Source organism: Chrysochloris asiatica, unplaced genomic scaffold, assembly GCF_000296735.1.
Source record: "Chrysochloris asiatica unplaced genomic scaffold, ChrAsi1.0 scaffold00029, whole genome shotgun sequence".
NCBI classification, from domain to species: domain Eukaryota; kingdom Metazoa; phylum Chordata; class Mammalia; order Afrosoricida; family Chrysochloridae; genus Chrysochloris; species Chrysochloris asiatica.
The window spans coordinates 19,835,707-19,858,017 of record NW_006408547.1 but is presented as its reverse complement, the minus strand read 5'-3'; the positions used below and the strand labels follow the sequence as shown (position 1 = coordinate 19,858,017).

The window sequence follows — 22,311 nt, the reverse complement described above, 5'->3', positions numbered from 1 at the left end:
TCAGGACAGCCAGACTTTGTCTCTCATACTTTAGGAGAGACCAGTCCCTGGAAAAGGACATCATGCTTGGTAAAGTGGAGGGTTAGCGAAATAGAGGAAGACCCCCAACAAGTGGAAGCAGAAATTGGCTCAAGCATAGCAACAATTGTGAGGCTGACGCAGGACAGGGCAGTGTTTAGTTCTGTTTGTAAATAAGGTCACTGTGAGTTGGTACCAACTCAATGACTCCGAACAACAACAACTTAACATAGGACTATAGAAGGCAGCCTCATTGTCTGATTACCTTTATGAAACCCTACTCTCATTTGCAAAACAGCATTAAATGTTTTTAATTCCTTATATCCAACTTTGCATATCTTTAAATATTTAATACTTTCTCTCCATTCCCTTCCCTTGAATTTAGATCATCAAGCTTTTCCTATTCCTCACTCATACAGGTCTAACTTAATGGCATTTTCTAGATGCTTCCATCAGAACACGATCATGAGATTTTCAGTGTTAAACCTGACACATTCAAGCTGTGAAAATGTATCCACATCCAAACGTCTGTGTGGACAGTCAAGTAACAGCCTGCTCTGGAAGCACACTGAGAATGGAGGTAGCTCCAAATGGTTTTCTACTGGGGGTAAGGCCTCACTTCCTGTTCTTTAAGAACTGGAGGCACCAGGCAGTCTCCTTAGCCCACTGTGGCTCACCCAGCTATATAGGCATTATTCTAACTCTGTGACAGCCATCAACACCAAAATATTGTTGTAAAATGTCACTAAGGACAGTCCCTGCCCCACGGAGAAGAAATTTCAAGACCTACGGATTGTACCCCAAAAGTAAACCTATCTGTGTGGGCAAGATGAAATTAGTATCAAAATAAACTTTTAAAAAAAAGAGTTATCTGTTCAAAGAAAGATATTCTATATTCTGTAAAGGAGCTCTGGTAGCGCAGTGGTTACAAATCGGGCTGCGAACCTTAAGGTCAGCAGTTCGAAACTACCAGCTGTTCCATGGGAGAAAGATGAGGCTTTCTGCTCCCGTAAAGATTTACACCCTCGGAAACCCTGTACAGGGTTGCTATGAGTCGGAACCGACTCCACGGCACATAACAACAATAGTCTCTAAATTTCCTTCACAAATCTCAAATTTAAAATACGTAAAGGTAAATAGAAAAAAGAAGAAGGAAAAAACCCAAAAGCTAGTTAAATTCTGTCATTAGGACTCACACAATAATCCAAGATCTAATTCCTCAAGGATTCACAGGAACAGCTAAGGACTTCTCTCAGACACCATCAAAGTAATTGATGACTAGAATAATGCCATCACCTTACTATGGCCTTATAGCCTGTGGAGAGGGACAGCCTGGTCCCCATCTTCAACCCCATCCTCTCCATTTAGGCAACTTCTGGGGTTGCAGAAAATTTCAAACCGTAATACCCAAGGTGCCCCTCCAGGTTAGGTTCTCAGGAACCCTGGTCAGGGAGATGCTGACCTCAGACAACCAATTCACTGGCTACTCCCTAATTCAGGATCTCATCTCAAAACCATACTGCTCACTGGATACAAATTCTTAATTAGCAGGAAAGCTCCGAGCTAGGTGCTTTCGGTTCTAGGATGACCCATGGGTTTTCCCGTGTGGACAAGGCTTTGCTAACTCTATCACACTTTTAGCACAGAAATCTCTATGCCTACAGAAAGGAAAACATCTGATATCCAATACAGGACCTCAAGACAAAGATTTCTTCTGATATGGGTGTGGAGGGGGCACTGTGCATCATAAAAGCAATAATCAAAAATCTACTGCAAATAAAGTTTGTTGTTTTGTTTTTTTTAAATTTAGTAATGATTAGCTTGCCTTGCTAACAGAAAACGAAAGGTTTTCTCCGTTTTTTGTCTTCCCACCCCAACAAGTTCAATAAAAAAAAGAGTCTTACCTGCTGTTACTTTATTTAGGGTCACTAAGGAACTGAGGACCTTGTTAAAATTCTGCCCCTGATACAAATCATTTGCATCAAACGTCTGAAAGGAAAAATTAAACAAGCAAAATTAGTAGGGTCTTCCATCAGGTGTGGATAAATGAACTTTCTCCCCCCATGTGAGGGTCCATGTGTACAGGATTCTCAGACAAAAACCATAAAGCTGAAGCTCCAATCTAGCAGACTCAGAACGGAAAGAGTTCAGTTTCATAGTCTCGGGATAATTAGGTCCAGAATGCTTTTTTATGCATACTTTAATCCCTTTAATGACCTTAGATCAGTTTCCAATTACCTACCTTTTCTCCACCCATCTTTACAACCTGAGGCAAGAGCTTCCTTTATAGATTATGAGCCCAGGTGTGCCAATGACACTCAAGAAACACTCAGTGGTGAAGTCTGGGAACCCTTTTCTCTTCAGGCTAGGGCAGAGACCAGTCTACAGATATAACAGAGATTTTCCATTATCGTCACAGGAAAGGCCAACCGACAGTCCACTCCACTCTAAAGCCAGTAATCAGTCTCAATTCCTCAACCTTTTTTTCACAATCAGGAATGGCTTCTTCTGGCCCTTCAGTCCAAAAATACAAAATCCTTAATGTAATCTTGCAAGGCCTCTGATCATCTCTCAGGGTTCTCCAGATCTATCAGTTTACACACACACCCCTCTGTCATGAGGGGCTCAGCCTGGGCTCCACTTTAACCCTTTTTCCATTCCTCTAACTCACCACACCTCTTACAAAGATTTCACCAGTAACTTCCTTCCCTCCTTCTGTTTCTGACTCTCCCTCCCCCATCCACTTTCCTGCCTCTTACTCATCTTGCTTCCTGACAGACCACTTCCTTGATAGCCTTGTTTCCCACCCCCCCAGAGGAAACCAAGTCCCTCTAGCATATGTCCCCCTAGGAGATTAAACACAATTATAATCTTACATTCAATGTTTATATTCCAACACAGATACAAAGGGAATATAAAGACGTATTCATCACACATCTTCTCCCAACATCTAGCAAAATGGTTGGCACGCAGTAAAATTCTAGTGTTTGTTGAATGAATAAATAAACCAATCCATCTTGTGTTTGCTAAAATTTCACTTCCAGTGAAATGGACACAAAGCTAAGAAAAGGGATTTCACATTTGAATAATTACTGCTCTAATTGAAAAATCATTTTAAGTTACAAGATTTTCTGTCTTTCGTTTCCAAAATGAGGAAAACAGACATGAACTACGTTTCAAATGTATTTAAACAGGAAAAACCAAAAAAGAACATTCAGAAGCTGAAAAACACCTCATGAAAGGCCACCAAATCACTGAAGAGCCGAAAAAGGAGCTGAAAATGGTTCACTTTTTAAAAGCTCATAATCCTTAAAAAAGGTATGAAATGCATCTAAGCATTCTATATATGTTTACTAATACTGGTGTCTAATACAGATGAAGTACAAAGGATAATTAACTGATCTGCTGAGACACATTCTTCCTGTAGAAAGCGCTACTATAAATAAAATAGATACAATATAAAATGTGGGCTGGAAATAATCGATTATTACGAAATTCCAAGTCAAAAAAGAACATTTGTCTAAACTGATTTATATCCACCTACTTTTGTTAAATGACAAATATAGTTGTAATAAAAAAAATTATTATTTTAACTTGCCCTTCCACTTCTATATACAAGGGGGCTTCAAAAAGTTCATGAAGATTGCATTTTCCATGAACTTTCTGAAGCCCCTACATATGTAAAATACAAAAGTTTCCTTGACTGTAGAATATTGGAATCGGTAATCAACATGCCTCTTTCAGCTCTAAAGTTCTAAATCTTTGGAAAGTTAAACACCATGGCATTCTACAAAATAATACATATATAAATTTCTACTAACCTTCATTGTGGTGAGGCAGCAAGTTATACAATCCAGAATAACAGGATGTTAAAAACAGTGTTTCCTGTTATTCCAGAACTCTATCTTTCTGACTAGGATACTAGGTAGGAAGCACTTAATTGGCTAAAACTGACTACCAATGGGTTTCAACATGACATCAGAACTTAGATGAATATTCATATATACCACAATACTCGACAGGAAACTAAATAATGAGATAAGTCAAAAGTTTGCATGGGGAGGGGGATGGGGGGTGGGTGGGAGACAGCATATTCTTCATCAATAAAATATTTTGACTAAAGCTCCTCTCTAGAGAAAAACACCAATGTATTTCCCAAAGTAGAAAAATCTTACAGAGTACAGAGAATGTCTTTACTGTGGAAACAAGATAAATGTCTCACCAGAATTTTATAGAACTACTTCTGCAAAAGACAAGTCTCAGTGTGTAAGGGAATTAACAGGATCGTGAACAAGCTAAACTGTATGATAGGGCTAAGACAAAATAAATGCCAAGATTTATAAAGAATTAATCCTACCCTCCAGCTTTCCTTTTCACACCATCTCATTGATTCAATTACTGGTTATTGTGACTAAGTGCTGTTGAGTCGGTTCCAACCCGTAACGACCCTGTATAGGATTTCTGAGGAGCGACTGGGGAGCTTGAACCACCGACCTTGTGGTTCAAACCGACCCTGAAGTCCAGCTCATTAACTTGAAGTACCATGGGTGTCTTAAAGAACAGTACAGTCTGATGCTTGGCCAACAGGAAGAAAGACACAGGAGGGAAGAAAAGTCGAAACCATATTCCATTGTCTCCAAGCCTTCTTTCAGGTACCACCTGGAGCAGTGGTGCCCAATTGCACATTACAATCTTCTTAGACCCTAAACACAGAATCCAGACTAATTACATAAAAATCTTTAAGAAAAGGAACCAGGTATCAAAAACTGAGAACTCTGAGCGATTTCAACATGAAGCCAAGGCTGAGAACCTTGTTTGTTGTTATTGTTGTTGTTATGTGCCATTGAGTCTGTTCCTACCCACAGTGACCCTGCATAGGGTTTCCAAGGAGCAGCTGGTGAGCTTGAACCACCAACCTTCTGGTTCAGATCGATTTTGCAGTCCAGCGTGTTATCCTACGGTGCTACAAGGGTTATTTTAAATCCTACGCCAATGGCAGGTTCACAAAAGTAAGCAGTTCGAATCCATCAGCTGCTCTTTCGGAGAAAAATGAAGCCATCTGCTTCCAGAAAGATTTACAGCATAGGAAGTCCCATGGAGCGGTTCTACTCTTCTACAGGGCTGCTGTGAGTTGGAATCAATTATACAACAACAGGTCTGGATTTGGTTTGTTAGTCATCTACTTCTATGTAGCAAATGACTCCCAAACTGTGTGTTTTAAAACAACAAACATTATCTCACAGTTTCTGTGTCAGGAGTTCAAGAGTAGCTTAATTTGGCTCAAGGTCTCCCAAGAGTTTATAATGAAAGTATCAGCTGGAGATGCAGTCGTGTGCAGACTGAGTGGGGCTGCAAACCTGCTTCCAAGATGGCTCAATTACAAGGCTGTGGGCAGGAGGCCTCAGTTCCCAGCTACAGGTCCTCATAACACACAGTGAGGGATGCAAATGAGAAGGAAACTACAATGTCTTTACCATTTATTATCAAGAAAACAAACACAACATTAGATTCACTAGAAGTTGAGTCCTTGGTCCAACGCACTCAAGGAAATGAGAACAAGGTCCCACTTTTTGGAGCAAGAAATATCAAAAAATATGAAGTTTCTGAGATGCCCACTATTTAAATCCTAAATCCTGGCACAGCACAGCAGGATACGCAGTGGACTGCTAATCACAAGGTCAGTGGTTCAAACCTACCAGCTGCTCCTTGGAAATCCCATAGAGTCTCTATGAGTTGGAAGAGATGGGAAGGAACTTACCAACAACTACCTACTATGGAGTCCTGGTGTGCCGTGGTGGGTTAATGCACCAGACTGCAAAGCTATTTGAACTGCAAGATTGGCGGTTCAAGCTCACCAGCTGCTCCTTAGAAACCCTATACAGGGTCACTGTGAGTTGGAACTGACTTGATGGCACTTAACAGCAACTGGTTCAGTAACAAAGAGAGTCAGGAAACACACATGCTTCAAGAATGGCAAGAGCCACCAAGTCACAGACAGAAAGTGTCTGTGGTCCTCACTGTACTCTGCTTTCCTCAGTGTGAGCTACAACTTCAGGAATGTTCTCTTTCGTGATGCCTATCACTGCCCTGGGCCTATACAGCTCACTGTATCAACAACTTCAGTTGCATATCACTGACCTCGCTTGAATCACATTTGTCATGGTTCATCATGTGCACCAATTATGTGGCCAGTGAAGCAGACCAGTAAAGAGTTGTACAAGGAGTAAAGAGTCGTGTACAGTTTTCTGGCCAACCCAGTCAAGTATACGAGGATTCTAACGTGTGGCACATCCACACATGTGCAGGCCATTTATAATGTGAAGAGTAGGACAGTCCACATCCGGCAGTAGGACTGACTAGACAAAGGGAAACAAATGGGATCCAATACACAACGATTCGTCGATTCATGATCGGTAATTATGTCTACATGATCACAACTGCTTTCTCACACACACACACAACCCTTCCCCAATATTCTCAGCAACAATCCACAGTAAGCTGGTTGTTAATAAGACATTCACCCCTAGGTACATCCAAAGAGAAAACACCTGGGAATGCAGAAAAAATTCTTATTTTTCATTTCTCCTCACCTTTCACCTCAAACATAAAGAGAGGAACCCCAACAATGCAACATTGGTTGGATACGTTCTCAATTCACTTTTGCTTTAATATTCTAAATACAACTGATCATGTCAGTTTAAGAAACTATTTTTGACACAAGAAATTTTTACTTTTAGCAGTTTGAAAGTGTGGTTTTCTAAGTTTAAAAATATAATTCTGTCCTAGCACATTGTCAAATGAAATCTGTGATTTTAGAACAAGAGTGAGTAAAAATGAATCCTACATAAGTTATGCTATTTAACTTTAATGCAAATGGTCCATATTGTTGGGAAATGTGAAAAAGAGAGATCCAGCACTGAATCTGCAGCACTGTGGGTTAATGCACTGGACTGTAAGGTCGGTTTGAACCGCAAGGTTGGCGGGTTAAAGCTCACCAGCCACTCCTGGGAAACCCTATACAGGATCACTGTAAGTCGGAACCGACTTGACGGCACTTAACAACAACAACAACTTCTACACCCAGTCTCCTAGTGTGGCACTGTAGGATCAGATTAGACTGCAAACCACAAAGTTGGCAGTTCAAACCTACCAGCTACTCCTTGGAAACCCTATACATGGTAGAAATGAGTTGGAACCAACTCAGTGGCACTTAACAACAACAACTTCTACACCCTAGACAGCATTTTTACCCAATGGTTGGTTATGTGCCGTGGAGTTGGTTTCGACTCATAAGGACACTGGTACAGAGTTTTCAAGGCTGTAAATCTTTATGGGACAAGAAAGCTTCATCTTTCTCCCGTAGAACAGCTGGTGGTTTCGAACGGCTGACCTTGAGGTTCGCAGCCTGATTCGAATGCTCCCAGAGCTCCTTCTCTTACCCAATATGTCCCCTAAAAGTTTTTTCTAGTGTTAAAATGAGAAATAAATTTTATTCAATTTTAGGAATTCCACTGTCTCAACACTCAAAGCACTAAAACAGGAAACACTTATGAGAAAAACAGAGATACAGTTAAATCTTTTAGGTACCGTTTTGTAGGAAGGACAAAGTAGTAAGAGAGACAAGAAGGCTGATTTCATAAAAGTTCTGATCACACTTCTTTTGCTGCTGTCGGCTCAGTCATCAAAAGAAAAAGAGAGAAACCCTAAAATATCTGTTGCGGATTGGCCCAGTACATGTCATACTTTTTCATGTATAAAGTTTAATCCTCACAACAGTTTAGATATCATGCCAATTTTATTTTACAGATGGAAAAAATGAGGCTCAAAAAGACTGCTTGACAACGTTCACAAAGACAGTACAAGAATTTGAACAATAGGGTAGGGCCCAAGCTTTTCCCACTATACCACACTGGTCACACAGCTTACCACAACATGCCGCTGTCAGCCAAAGGAAAAGTGAACTAGGGCAGGGAAGAGGGGCCATGCTAGCAACTGGAGAGTGGAGGTCCAATAACAACACAGTTACTGGTTGACAAGTTGTTTGTTATTGTTAAGTCTATTCCAAGTCATAGCAACCCTGTGTAGGGTTTCCATGGAACAGCTTCTAGGTCTGACCCGCCAACACTGCAGTGAAGCTGGTTACAGCGGTCCAAGCAAGGGGGTTTCCTCCACAATACACAGTAGACTCAGCATTCCAAACAATTTCCCTACCTTCGATGGTTGCTGTTATTTCGTGCCTCCCAGTCTGTTCAGACTCACCCTATGCACAACAGAATGAAACCCTGCCGGTCCGGTCCTGCGCCATCCACACAGCTATTGGCACATTTGAGCCCATTGCTACTGCCACTGTGTCTACCCATCTCCTTAGTGGCAGATGACATGGGCTAGGCTGACACCTGCCACAGCACAACTCTCTCGTGCAACAAAGACATACTGGGAAACAAAAAGCTGATCAAATCCCAAGGCAGATTCTGCCCTAAGAATTTTATTTGACTCTGTGAGACCAAAGCTTCACCCTAATTCATAACATCCTTAATAAATGATCCGAGATTTCCCCTACCCTGTTTATAGTCCATGTTCAAAAACATTACGTTGCTATTATTGTTTGGCACTGTAGAGTCAGCTTCAACTCACAGCAACCCAACGTACAGATGACACAATGCCTGGTCATCCACCATTCCCACAACTGTCATTAGTGTGAGCCCAGTGTTGTAACCACTTGGTCAATCAATCTCGCTGAAGGTCTTCCTCTTTTGTCTCCAGTCCCTCCTGATAACATAAGCAAAGTCTATGAGACACTGTTTCACCATCCTCACTTCTATGGAACATTCCGGCTATCTTTCCTTCTTCCAAACACATCTGCTTGTTCTTCAACTCACATTCAATATTCTTCATCTGCACCCTCATACAAAGCCACCAATTCTTCTTCATTCATCCTTATTCACAGTCTAGTTTCCACATGCATATGAGGCGACAACTTGAAAACACCCATAGTTTGAGTCAGGCGCACCTTAGGCTTCAGAGTGACATCTTTGTTTAACACTTTAAAGAGATCTTTTGCAGCAGATTTGTCCAATGCAATAGATTTTTTAAATTTTTGACTGCTACTTTCATGAGCATTGATTGGGATCCATCCAAGTAAAACTAAATACTTGATAAAATTTACACCTTCAATTTTTCCTACATTTATCATACTAATAAGCTAATAATATTCATTGTAATTTAAATTTATATGCTTTTGCTTTTTATGCCACAGAGTAAGGATATTTAGATCCACTAATAAGTTTTGGTGGAGTCCTGGTATGGCACCGTGGGTTAACACACAGTATTGTAAAGTCGGTTTGAACTACAAGGTCAGTGGTTCAAACTCACCAACCGTTCTTCTGAAACACTATACAGGGTGGCTATGGGTCAGAATTGACTCGACAGAACTTAACAACAGCTAACAATAAGTTCTGGTGTGGCGCTGCAGAATAACGCACTGGACCACAAGGCCGGTTTGGAACACAAGGCCAGAGGTTCAAACCCACGAGCCACTCCTTGGAAAACCTGTACAAGATCATTATGAGACAGAATTGACTCGATGGCACTTAATTACAACAACAAGTGTATTGATTATTGCCACTTAAAAGGGCTGTATCATAAGAGATATGCAAGAAAGATAAAATTTTAAAAATTTATTTAAAAGGGGGAATTTATTTGATATGGTTAAAGTTTTTAATTATCTAGCTCAAGTTTGACAGCTTACTTTATGAGATTTTAAAGTACTTTTGGCATCAAACAGCATCAATGTAAAGACCTTGGTCTTTTGCTTTTAAAATAATGAAAATGTCTTTAATTGAGCTAATTAATCAATTTATTTTTTGTGTAATTTTCCTGGTAGGCAAGAGTTTGGTCTCTTATTAAATAAAATAACACAATTCCTGAGTCTAAAACCAGGTCTCATAGCTTTGAAACAAAAGGTAAGATTTTACCTTGAAGATCTTTGGTTAAATAACTCAAGAATTATTTCTCAATGGCCTATGAAAAACTCCTGACGATTCTGAAACGTCATGGGATGCCACAAAAGATTTGTTCTACTTTATAAAGGACAAAGTGCTAAATGAAAAAAGGGTTATTTAATTGTCTTATGGGGCAGTATAACGGCTCTGTGGGACAAGCACAGGCTGTGAACCACAGGTCAGTGGTTCGAGCCCACCAGCTGCTCCAGAGGAGAAAGATGAAGCTTTCTGTTCCTTCAACGATTACAGCCAGGAAACCCTATGAGTCAGAATCAATTCAACAACACTTAACATGTTATGAGTTACAAGAAACGCACTGTCAAATTAGGAGGACTGCCAAACTATCATTGATTTAAAATTTATGTTGGTGATGTTTGCCTGTTGTTATTAGACAACGAGCGCATAATACTATGTCATAATTTCATTACACTGCTAATTTGGTAACAACTTTATTTCTTTTGAATCTATCATCATCAAAGTCAAGGATTGAACTTGGTAATTCACATCATTTACTCATAGAATTCTTTACTATTATTCAGATGCCTAGAGACTTGGCAATCTTAATATACTCTTACTATATCCTGACTATATGGTTTTATGTCAAGATTTCTATGTGTTACATCTGAGTTTGTTTAAAGATACAGATGATCATTATGTTATTAATGTCTAGTTGTTTTTTTTTAAGTGACTTTATCTGGCTCTGCACTACCTTTGTAATTAATCCCCATCAGATCTTTTTAAGAAGTAGTATTTTTATACACTAATCATGGCAATATTACGTTTTGCCATCTGCAGACAAGTTTTAACTTTGCTGACCTGCTAAAAACAAAGACATTTCAACAGAAAGTTATTTTTCAACAAAAAGACAGACTATATTAGGGGGCTTCATAGAATTCATGCACAAATACAATTAAACCATGATGGAATTTTTCCAAGAACTTTTTGATGTCGCTCATATAAGGTCAACAGTGATAACAGAGACGAACAAACCCCCATCTGAGATCCTAAGGGCAGCATTTGTCCAGGGATAAAAGTCAGAATACAGTAAGGCATAGGAGAGAAGGACAGACGGAACCTGTACACATAAGGAGGGAACCTGTACACATAAGGAGGGAGGGGGAAGAGTGCTGTTACACTGTAGGGATCGCAATCAATGCCCCAAAGCAAAATGTGTACAAGCTGTTGAACAGAGAACCAATCTGCTCTGTATACTTTCACGAAGAGTTTAAAAAAAAAAAAAAAAAAAGAGATCAGCTACACAGGACTTGGACTTATGTAAAAGACTGATGCACTGAAGATAGGCATCACTAGACTGAATCAAGATGTACAGAGCTCTGGTGTAGAAGCTGACGGCTTCACAGACTGCAGATGATCTAGAATGACACGAAGTCAAAATCAACTACGTAAGACTGACTGGACCAGAGGACTTGTGTGGGTAACGCATTTACTACAGGTTATTATAGGTAATCCACATTTAGGGCAGCTCAACAAATCTAGGATGCTTTGTTTGTCCAACTCAAGAAATCAATCTGAGATGCCCAGTCACCAATCAAGAGTAAAAGAATCTGCCGTTTTAATGTTCTATTTTTGGGATATAAGAAATTATTTTCCTCTTTTCTCCCACATTATCTGATGGGAAGAAAAAATTCAAGCCTCGACTTTCATTATTGAAAGATTCTCTGGGCAAATTATTGAATGATGCAGAGGGCATCAAGAAAAGATGGAAGGACTACACAGAGTCATTGTACCAAAAGGAAATGATTAATGTCCAACCATTTCAAGAGATACCATATGAACAAGAGCCAATGATACTCAGAGAGGAAGTCCAAAGTGCATTGAAAGAAGTGGCAAAGAACAAGGCACCAGGAATTGATAGAATAAAAATTGAAATCTTTCAGGAAAGTGAGGCGGCACAGGAGGCACTCACTCATCTCTGCCAAGAAATTTGGAAGACAACTGTCTGGCCGACTGATTGGAAGAGATCAATGTTTATGCCCGTTCCAAAGAGAGGTGACCCAACAGAATACGGAAATCATCGGACAATCTCTTTGATATCTCAAGCAAGCAAAGTTTTGCTAAAGGTAATACAGAAATGGCTACAATCATACATTGACAGAAAACTTCCAGGGGTTCAAGCTGGATTCAGAAGAGGACGTGGAACGAGAGATATCATTGCTGATGTCCGATGGATCTTGGCTCAAAGCAGAGAATATCAGAAGGATGTTTCCCTGTGCTTTATTGACTACGCAAAGGCTTTCGATTGTGTGGATCATGACAAGCTATGGACAACATTGAGAAGTATGAGTATTCCAGAACACTTAATTGTACTTCTAAGAAATCTGTACCTAGACCAAGAAGCAGTTGTTCGAACAGAACATGGGAACACTGAATGTTTTAAAATTGGGAAAGGTGTGAGACAGGGTTGTATTCTTTCACCATACTTATTCAACCTGTATGCTGAGCAAATAATACGAGAAGCTGGGTTCTATGAAGAAAAACGCGGCATCAGGATTGGAGGAAGACTCATTAACAACCTGCGATATGCAGATAATACAACCTTGATCGCTGAAAGTGAAGAGGACTTGAAACATTTACTTATGAAGATTAAAGAGCACAGCCTTCGATATGGATTACATCTCAATGTCAAGAAAACAAAAATCCTCACCACTGGACCAATAAACAACATTCTTATCAATGGAGAAAGGATTGAAGTTGTCAAGGACTTCATTCTTCTTGGATCAACTATCAACACTCGTGGAAGTAGCAGTCAAGAGATCAGACGACGTATTGCACTGGGCAAATCTGCTGCACAGGAACTTTTTAAAGTGTTGAAGAGTAGAGATGTCAGCTTGAGGACTAGGGTGCTCCTGACCCAGGCCATTGTGTTTTCAATAGCCTTATATGGATGCGAAAGCTGGACAGTGAATAAGGAGGATCGTAGAAGAATTGATGCCTTTGAATTGTGGTGTTGGAGGAGAATACTGAAAGTGCCATGGACTGCCAAAAGAACCAATAGATCTGTTTTGGAAGAAGTGCAGCCAGAGTGCTCCTTGGAGGCCAGGATGGCTAAGCTTCGTCTCTCCTACTTTGGACACATTGTCCGGAGGAAACAATCGTTGGAGAAGGATGTCATGCTGGGTAGGGTGGAGGGTCAGAGAAAAAGAGGAAGACCCCCAACGAGATGGATCAGCCAGGTGGCATCATTGATGGACTCAAGTGTGGCAGCGGTAGTGAGGTTGGCCCAGTATCAAACATTGTTTCGTTCTGCTGTGCATGGGGTCGCTATGAGTCGGTTCCGACTCGATGGCACCTGACAACAACAACAACATCTGATGGCACGTTGTTACTTTCACCTGTAGATTTTGACTGATTGTTGTTCTGCTTTTCCTAGGATCTCTGGTGTGGCAATGTACCAGTCACCACATGCAGAAACCCTATTCAGGTTCACTATGAGCAGGAAGCGACTCAATGGGCACTTAGCAACAACAATGAAGACAGTATACGTATTTTTCACCTGCTGGTAAATCAACTGCACAATAGCCATTTCTCTTTACTTGCAACCACACCCAAAGATTTTCCCTGGCACCATACTTCTACTTTCAACATCCTAGATGTTTATCTGAAAGTACATCTCCTTGATAGAGTTGTTAAGTGCCGTCGAGTGGATTCCAACCCATAGCCACCTTGTATAGGGTTTCTGAGGAGCGACTGGTGAGCTTGAACCACCAACCTTGCAGTTCAAACGGCTTTGCAGTCTGTACTGTCCAATTCCTTCAACCAGATCTATGTTTCTTTTGAACAAGTAACAGGTTCAAGTTATCATAACCCCTAACAGACTCAGCATGCTTCAAGTAATCAGAGACCCCTCTTCAATCCACATTTAGGATAGCTCATGAAATCTAGGATGTTCTGTGTGTTCTACTCAAGAAATCAACTTGAGATGCTCAGTCACCACAAAGAGTAAAAAAAAAAAAATCTTTAAAGAACCCTTTAATCACACTGGTTGCTGTCTGCCCCGCCCATTTTTTCCAAAGACTACCCAGAGGTCATCTCCTATTTACTTTGTTTTATTTTTCCATTTGGAAGCTGCTAACCTCAGGGCCAGTCATTTGAAACTACCAGCTGTTCCGCGGGAGAAAGATAAGGCTTTCTGCTCCCATAAAGATTTACAGCCTCGGAAACCCTGTACAGGGTTGCTATGAGTCAGAACCAACTCCACGGCACATAACAACAACATTCTTCTATTTAAATTCTAACATTATCTGTACCTGTCTGACAGAATTCATAACCCTCTTCCCCATATTCAAGTTACATATACTCAGTTTATTTCCTATTGCTGTTGCTTATCCTACAGAGCCATTAGGCTCCCCCATAATATATTAAATAACCCTTTTTTGTTTTAGCACTCAACCTCAGTGCCTGTTTCTTTGTTTATAAATAGGACCCACCTGAAAGGACTATTGGGAGGACTCAGTGAATTCATATACACAAAGCACTTTGGAAGCACAGACCAGAGGACGCATTCAGTAAATGCACTACTGGTAGTCATTGGCGCTCTGCAGTGTAGTGGTTATGAATCGGGCTGCTAACCTCAAAGTCAGCCGTTTGAAACTCCCAGTGATTCCATGGGAGAAAGATGAGGCTTTCTGCTCCCATAATGATTTACAGCCTTGGAAACCCTATACAGGGTTGCTATGAGTCATAACCGACTTCACGGTACTTGAGTTGTAAGCACCACAGCAGTGGTCAATATAGTAATAAACGGCTCACAAGACTCACCCCTCAGAGCTCCTTTCTTAGCGCACTTTCCCAAATGTAACTAGACTCAACTCCTGAGCCTTCAGACCCAGTCCTTCAGCACATCAAGCTCAATGGCACCTCAGGGCCTTTGCACCAGCCATTCTTCTACTTGAAAACTCTTCCCTCCATTTTCATTAGGGATATCTTCTCTGCATTCAGAAGGTTACCTCGTTAGAGAGGTCTTTGCAGGCACTCTCATCCCCTACTCCAAGCCTTCTCCATCCCCTTACTCAGAGTGCTAGTATTAATTATCACCTGGAATTCTCCTGGTGGTTAACTTGTTTATATTCTCTACATTCCACCACCACCACCACCCAGCCATGTGAGTCTGAATACTATCTGGAAAGCTTCTAAAACAGTGCCTGCACAGAGGTGTTGGTAAGTGCTGGCGAGTCGGTTCCGACTCACAGCAACCCGTGTGGGTTTCCCAGGAGCAGCTGTCGAGTTTGAACTGTAAACCTTACGGCTCAAGCTGACCTTGCCGTCAAGCGCTTATGTTATGGCGCCATACCACGTCACAGAGAAAGCACCCAATAAGTAGCTGTAACTTACTAAATCAATTCCTTAGGGTTGGTTCAGCAAATTCCAATCAACAAAGATAAGCATCTCACCACCAATATCTGCAGAACCCAATCAGAAGCATGGAGGCTGAAGGTATGTGTTAATATTTAGGAGACGCAGATGTCCTTTTAAAAGGTTACAATCTAATCAGATTCTGAAAGAAGGAGGAATTTTTAAAAATCACATTTTGCTATGCTCATTACAAAGAAATATGTCTCCAAAATTTCTGGAGAAGCAGGAAAACATTAAGACAAATGTAAAGATAAAGCCCTTGAGGTGCTCAGTGAGGCACAGCCTAGGCAACAAACAACCCACCTCACCAAAAACATAACCATCGTCAACAACCGTCTGTCCTTGACGTGCTGAGTTTAGGTGCTGGTTACACCACGATGGCTTTGCCTAAAAGGTGCAATGGATTTGTCTCAGTCCTTTCTTCTTGCTCATAACCTCCAGTGCACAGAGAAGCCAGACAACTGGCAAAAGCTGAGTGTGGTCAGAGAGTGGAGCAAAACCCATAATCAGTGGTTTAACACAGATAAAGGAAAAAAGGAACTGTGGATAGGGGCTTTCATTTGTTGAGACAACTAACTTGAAATAGCACCGAGGTGAAAGTTCAGTGAATCAAGTTACTTAATAATAAGTATGATAATCCATCATGCTTCCCGGAGGTGTGGCCCTGTGGGCTAATGTGTCAGACTGCAAAGTTGTTTGAACTACAAGGTCGGTGGTTCAAGCTCACCAGCTGCTCCCTGGAAACCCTATACTGGGTCGCTATGGGTTGGAATCGACTCAACGGCATTTATAACAATCATTCTTCCCAGCTTCTCATAATGACTTAAGAAGCTGTAAAATGCAACATCAAGAAAACTGGACAGGGCAGGGATCTGGGAGCACAGACACAAAATGGCTCTCTTTTTTTGAGAGGTGGTTGTTGTTAAGTACTGTGGAGTCAGTTCCGACTCTTAGTGACCCTGCACAGGGTTTCTGAGTCTGTAAATCTTTATGGGAGCAGAAAGCCTCATCTTTCTCCCGTGTAATGGCTGGCAGTGTCGAACAGCAGACCTTGAGGTTAGCAGTCCGATTCGTAACCACTACGCTACCAGGGCTCCAAAGAGAACAAATAAAGGTAATTCCTAGAAATCAGGAAAACAGACAGGGAAGCTAATTTATAAGTCAATACCAAGACATGAATTCCATTGGTACTACATTCTTGGTGTTGTATCTATTTTTTTAAATGTGCTCAAGTATGAAAATTAGTAAATAATGGTACAGTATAACCTCTGAGGAGTAAAATAGCATACAATTTTAATTATCAGTAATCCTGAAATATCTTCAAATATTTTAATTATAAAAAGCACCAAATACTATTTTCTTTTAAAAGCAAACTTTTTAATGTTGCTAGAACCTAACTAGGGTTCTAGTTTACATTTTTTCAGGCTTTGTCTATTTTATCTGAGTAAAACTGGGATGAGGGGGTTAGGAGGAAATGCTAGGAAAAGTACAGAAGAATTAGCTTATGAATTATTAATATATCCAGTGGTTATAAACCTGTGTTTTAAATGATCAAAAGTACATTTTTTTCACTAATACTGCACGTTCTTGGCCCAATCAACGCAAATGCCAACACAAGCAGTTAAGTAGCCAATCATCTAGAAAAATGAAAACCCTTAAAAGGTATTAACTATTCCACATCGTTCTATGTAAAAGCATAATCTCCACATAGGAACCACCTACTTGCTACCTGACACACCTGCTATGTGTATAGAAAACATAAAGACCGACAGCATTCATCTGGCCAAACAAAGGGGCTGCCACAGTGAGACAAGGGCAGAGTGGGAGGCACCAAGATGCTCTTCAGCCTACATGAGAAATCGGGCAATACATTCTTACATATGAGAATGAGAGAAAATACATCAGTGGAACTTTATAAGTTAAAAACTTTTGTACATCAAAAAGCTTTATAAACAAAGTTTAAAAAACAACCTACAGACTGGGAGAAATACTGTGGAATCGTATATATGATTGTTGTTGTTAAATGACATAGGGTCCGTTTCGACTCACAGGGACCTTGTCCAGGGTTTCTGAGGAGTGGCTGGTAAGTTTGAACCCCTGACCTTGAGGTTTAACCCTATACTTTGTGGTCCAGTGCATGACCCTGCAGTACCACAGGGTGCAATATCCAGAATGTGTAAGGAATGCCTACAATTGTGCAACACAATAGCCAATTAATTTTTTAAAAGGCAAAGGACTTAAATGGACATTTCCCCAAAGACTGTATCAGTAACCAAGTAAAAAAGGAGTTCTGGTGGTAAGGTGGGTCATGTGTTGGACTGCTAACCACAAGGTCAGCAGTTCAAATCCATCAGTCGTTCCACAGAAGAAAGATGAGGCTTTCTGCTCCAGTAAGACTTACAGCCTCGGATACCACATAGAGTATTGCTGCCAGTTGGAACCAACTGGGAGTTACACAACCACCACCAACAGCAACAAAATGAGAAGCTGTTCATCATCAGTTGTTGTTGTTGTTGTTAAGTCCATCAAGTCAGATGACTCATGGTGACCCTGAATAGAGTTTCTGAAGAGAGGCTGGTGGGTTTGAACCACCAACCTTGTGGTTAGCAGTCCAGTGCTTATCCGAGAGTGCCCCACCAGGACTCCCAAAAGTTCTAAATACTACTACAATACTACAATAGATTAATGTATGAGGAGGGGATTGCAATCACTGTAATGGAACAAATTATATGATTTGACTGTAAACCTAATGATCTGCTCTGTAAACCTTCACTCAATTGACAAAAAGTTTAAAAACAAAAACAAAAAAGCATAATGTAAAATTCTAAGATGCTTTATGGAGACAGACCCATGTTCAATGCAGAGGAACATCCTGCTCTGACAATGTCAAAGGTGACCATAAAGACCAACTCAAAACGTCATCAAACACAGTGCCACTGAAGTGTACATGTGAACACTATCAAGACCACGCTCTTCTGTGCCATCATTTTTTTAAAAAATGTTATGGGGGGGGCATTGGTAAGCTTAAAATGCACAATGATTCCAACTTTGTGAAAACAAATAAAAGGATGTGAAAATATGCATACGTACGTTGGAAGTATAAGAGAACTAGAAGGAAATGCACCAATATGCTAACAGAAGTCATTCATTAATGGTACAAGTAAAAAAGCGTGTTATTTTCTTGAATACGCTTTCCCACAGTTTCAACTTCTCTCACATAATCCAGTGTGGCTGGAATGCATGACCATTATTCCATGTATCATGTTATCTGCTGACACTGTACATGACCATTCTTCCATGTATCATGTTATCTGCTGACACTGTACATGACCATTCTTCCATGTATCATGTTATCTGCTGACACAAACTGAGTGAGTGCAACAGACGTCTGCCCCTGCCCCCCCTGTCTAAAATACCTACAATCTGACTGGCTTTTCACAGAACAGTTTGCTATACTCTGGCTTACAACACCACAGCCCCCTCTTCCTGCCATTGGCACAATCTTGTCAGACCACCTCATGGGAAAGCAAAGGGGGAGCTGGATGTCAGCTGAGTGCAGTACATTTTAGCTGAGTGGAAGCAGCTCCTCAAGTCTGTCAGCATTATCTCTCCATAGCCCCCTTTAACCTAAAGGGGGGATATGGTCTATACACAGCACAGTAGGCTTTTTCCCCATTACACAGCACTGCATCAAGTCAAGGCAAGAAGACTTCAGTACCAGGTTATAATACAAAATCATTGCCTTTTTCCAAAACCAAACCCAAACCCATGTCACCATGAAGTCGATTTCAACTCAAAACCACCCAACAGACAGAGTTGTTGCTATTACGTGCCGTAGCGTCAGTTCCAACTCACAGTGACCCTGTACTGGGTTTCCAAGGCTATAAAACTTTACGGGAGCAGAAAGCCTCATCTTTCTCCCACGGAAAAGCTGGTAGTTTCGAATTGCTGACCTTGAGGTTCGCAGCCCGATTCGTAACCACTACGCTACCAGAGCTCCTTTAGAACTACGCCAAAGGCTATACAGAAGCAGACTGGCACATCTTTCACCTGAGGAGCAGCTGATGGGTTCGAACTGTTGACCTTTCAGTTAGTAGCCAAGCACCTTAACCACGGTGCCACCAGGGTTTCTTAGACATAAAACTAAGAAAACATTCTAATAAGGAAGAAAAGAATGCTACAGAGAAAAGCCATCTGATGCTCCAGTTGGATGTTGTCGTGGCGTCACCGGCCTCATATGTGATGAGGGAGACCACTGAAGCAGTCACTGTGTCCATCCAGCTTATCGAGGATCTACTTCTTCGCTGACTTTCTGCTTTACCAAGCATGATGTCCTGATAACACTTCTAAAGGATGTGAGACAAAGTCTTGCCATCTGGCTTCTAAGGAGCCTTCTGGCTGAACTTTCCCCAACATAGATTTGTTCATTCTTGTGACAATCTGTAACTTCTCCAATACTCTTCCTGACACCATAACTCAAAGGCATCAACCTTCTTTGGTCTTCTTTGTTCACTGGACAGCTTTCACATGCATATGAAGTGACTAGAAATATCATGGCTTGGGTGAGATGCACTTTAATCCTTGCTGACATCTTTGCTTTTCAACACTTTAAAGAATCTGTTGCAGAAGGGTATTTCTCAGAAGGCCATCTAACTGTACACTGTGAATGCCAACTCGACAAAAGTCTCTTCCTCAAAGAGGCTTTCCCTGACCACCCAGCCTAAGTAACGAACCAGTCACGCTCTCACCTCACCCTATTACACTATCTGCAATAGTAACTAGGGCTATGGGGTAGTTCTTCTCATTTATTCATTCATTATTAGTTTGTTTCCCTACAAACTAATAATGTGTAAACTCCTTAAAGAGGAGACCCTGTCTGCCTTCCTCACCAAGCCAATTCCAGAAACTAGACAAACAGTATCTGACATTACTCATTAAGTATGTATTATTAACAGCATAAATTATTTTGAGAATTGTTAAGAAGGGTAATTCCTCAAAAAATATTCCAATATGATCTCTAACTAAAAAGCTCCTGCCAGCTTTAACAACATACTGGTTACTAATGTAGAACCAACAAGCCCCTGTGGTAAGAACTACCTGTGTGACAGGGCTTAATGGTTGGAGACAGACTGGAGAAACCCAATATTATTATGGCCTTAACTACTCTGTAGGTGTGGAATGAAACTCACAGGAATGGCTCAATTTTCAGCTGAGTGGTGGACAGGTATAAAGGAGGAAGACGGTAACACTAGTAAGTTATGATATCATTCAAGATCACAAAAGCAACATTTACTCAAAGACGAAGTTGAGAAGGGCTGGGAAGGAGGGTGAAATGGACCCACAGGGAGGAAGTGGGATAACTATTGTTAAATGCAGGGGACTGCAATCACTGAGAGGAAACCAAAGTGTATGATGTGTTGAATGCAATGCAAAACTGATGATCTTGTCTGCAAACCTTCATTCAAGTCACCATAAAGTTTTGTGTTTTTTTTTTAAAAAAGATAAAACAAACAAACAAACAAAAAACTACCTTTGTAACTCACTTATAAGACATGCCAGTCTTCTCTCCTAAACAACATTTGTCAGAATACAAAGCTACTTTTGGAAGGATAAAATAAACTTGTATATGGTGGCCCTGTCTGGTCAATGCTCCAGGCAGAGCACAGCATCTAGAACCCAGGTGGAAGGAGGAGCTCTTTGGGTCCTTATGTGTTGCCCGTTCTCTCCCTCAAGATGGGGAAGCTGTCTGTCTGTGAGGACTGGCTTCTGGGGAAGGGCTTACCAGGTTTGTCGTGGCCTTGGGACCAGAGGAGCTCTTAGTCCATCTCTCTGCTAGCACCAGCCTACCACCCACAGCCTTGGTCTAGCACAAGTACATCTTGTACTTTAAATAAAAGTTTCGGGGAGGATCTCCCACTTTCTAGGCGGTGGGGTGAGGGTCACTCAGAGGTTGTGAGCTCTGGGAAGAAGGAGCTATATACAGTAACCCCACTAGGGAAGGCTCTAATCCAAATCTGCAAAGCCAACTCTCCCCAGCATGAAAATCGTTCTCACTAGGAGAGGGAACACGTGGGGTAGGAAAATAAACATTGGGGGGGGGGTGGGGGAGGGAAGAGGGAAGGAGGTTGGCCACTTTGGATCTTCTCTGGCGGCTGTGAAGGCAAGAGGCCAGTAGGTGGCATAGCACATCTGCTTTTTGGCTGCATGGGCTGTTTTTTTGTTTACTTATTTTCCTTTTTAATTTTCTTGCATCACACAACATCTTCCATCACATGACAGAAGACAGCAACTGTGGTCATAGAGTCAAGCCACACTCTACAGCCCCACTGACTGGGCTATACACCAGCACAGCAACTGCAGCCACCACTGACTACATCCAGTCTGAATGGACCTGTACAGTGAACAGAGCAGCTCTTCTCCTTATGAGACCCACCAGGAGGCAACTGGTGAGTGCCAAAGAATACACCAACATACACATATCATAATACATATACAACAATGCCTAGAAAACAGGAGAAAATTTCTGTTCACATGGAGAAACAAGACAGAGTAGTTGAAACAAACACCAAAGAAGCAAAGCTACAAAATGCTTTTAAGGAAAATTAGGCACTAGAATTGCCTGAAAAAGAATTCAGGAGAATGATATCGAGAAACATATCGAGAATTTCACAAGAAAACAAGAAAGAATTCAGAAAAGCGATATAGGAACAATTAAATCAAATATAGGACTGGAGACAACACAAAACCTGCAAACAAACCCAGAAGGTCATTACTAAGATATCAGTGATGGACAATATACTGAAAGGTGAAAGGAACAAAACTGAATCAATGGAAGCCTGAATTAGCAAGCTTGAAGATAAATATCTCACATTTCAGAAAAAGAATGAAAAACTAAGATTCATGTAGGACAACATGAAGA

General features: G+C 41.0%; 1 protein-coding gene across 1 annotated transcript in view; it reads right to left on the bottom strand.

Annotated features, from left to right (window-relative positions):
- LOC102831059 (rho guanine nucleotide exchange factor 7-like) overlaps nt 1-22,311 on the bottom strand; it is a 231,445-nt gene that overhangs the window by 111,674 nt on the left and 97,460 nt on the right. The window contains exon 3 of the mRNA XM_006851543.1: nt 1,923-2,007. Coding sequence (XP_006851606.1) covers nt 1,923-2,007 — 85 coding nt within the window. The remainder of the gene's footprint in view (nt 1-1,922; nt 2,008-22,311) is intronic.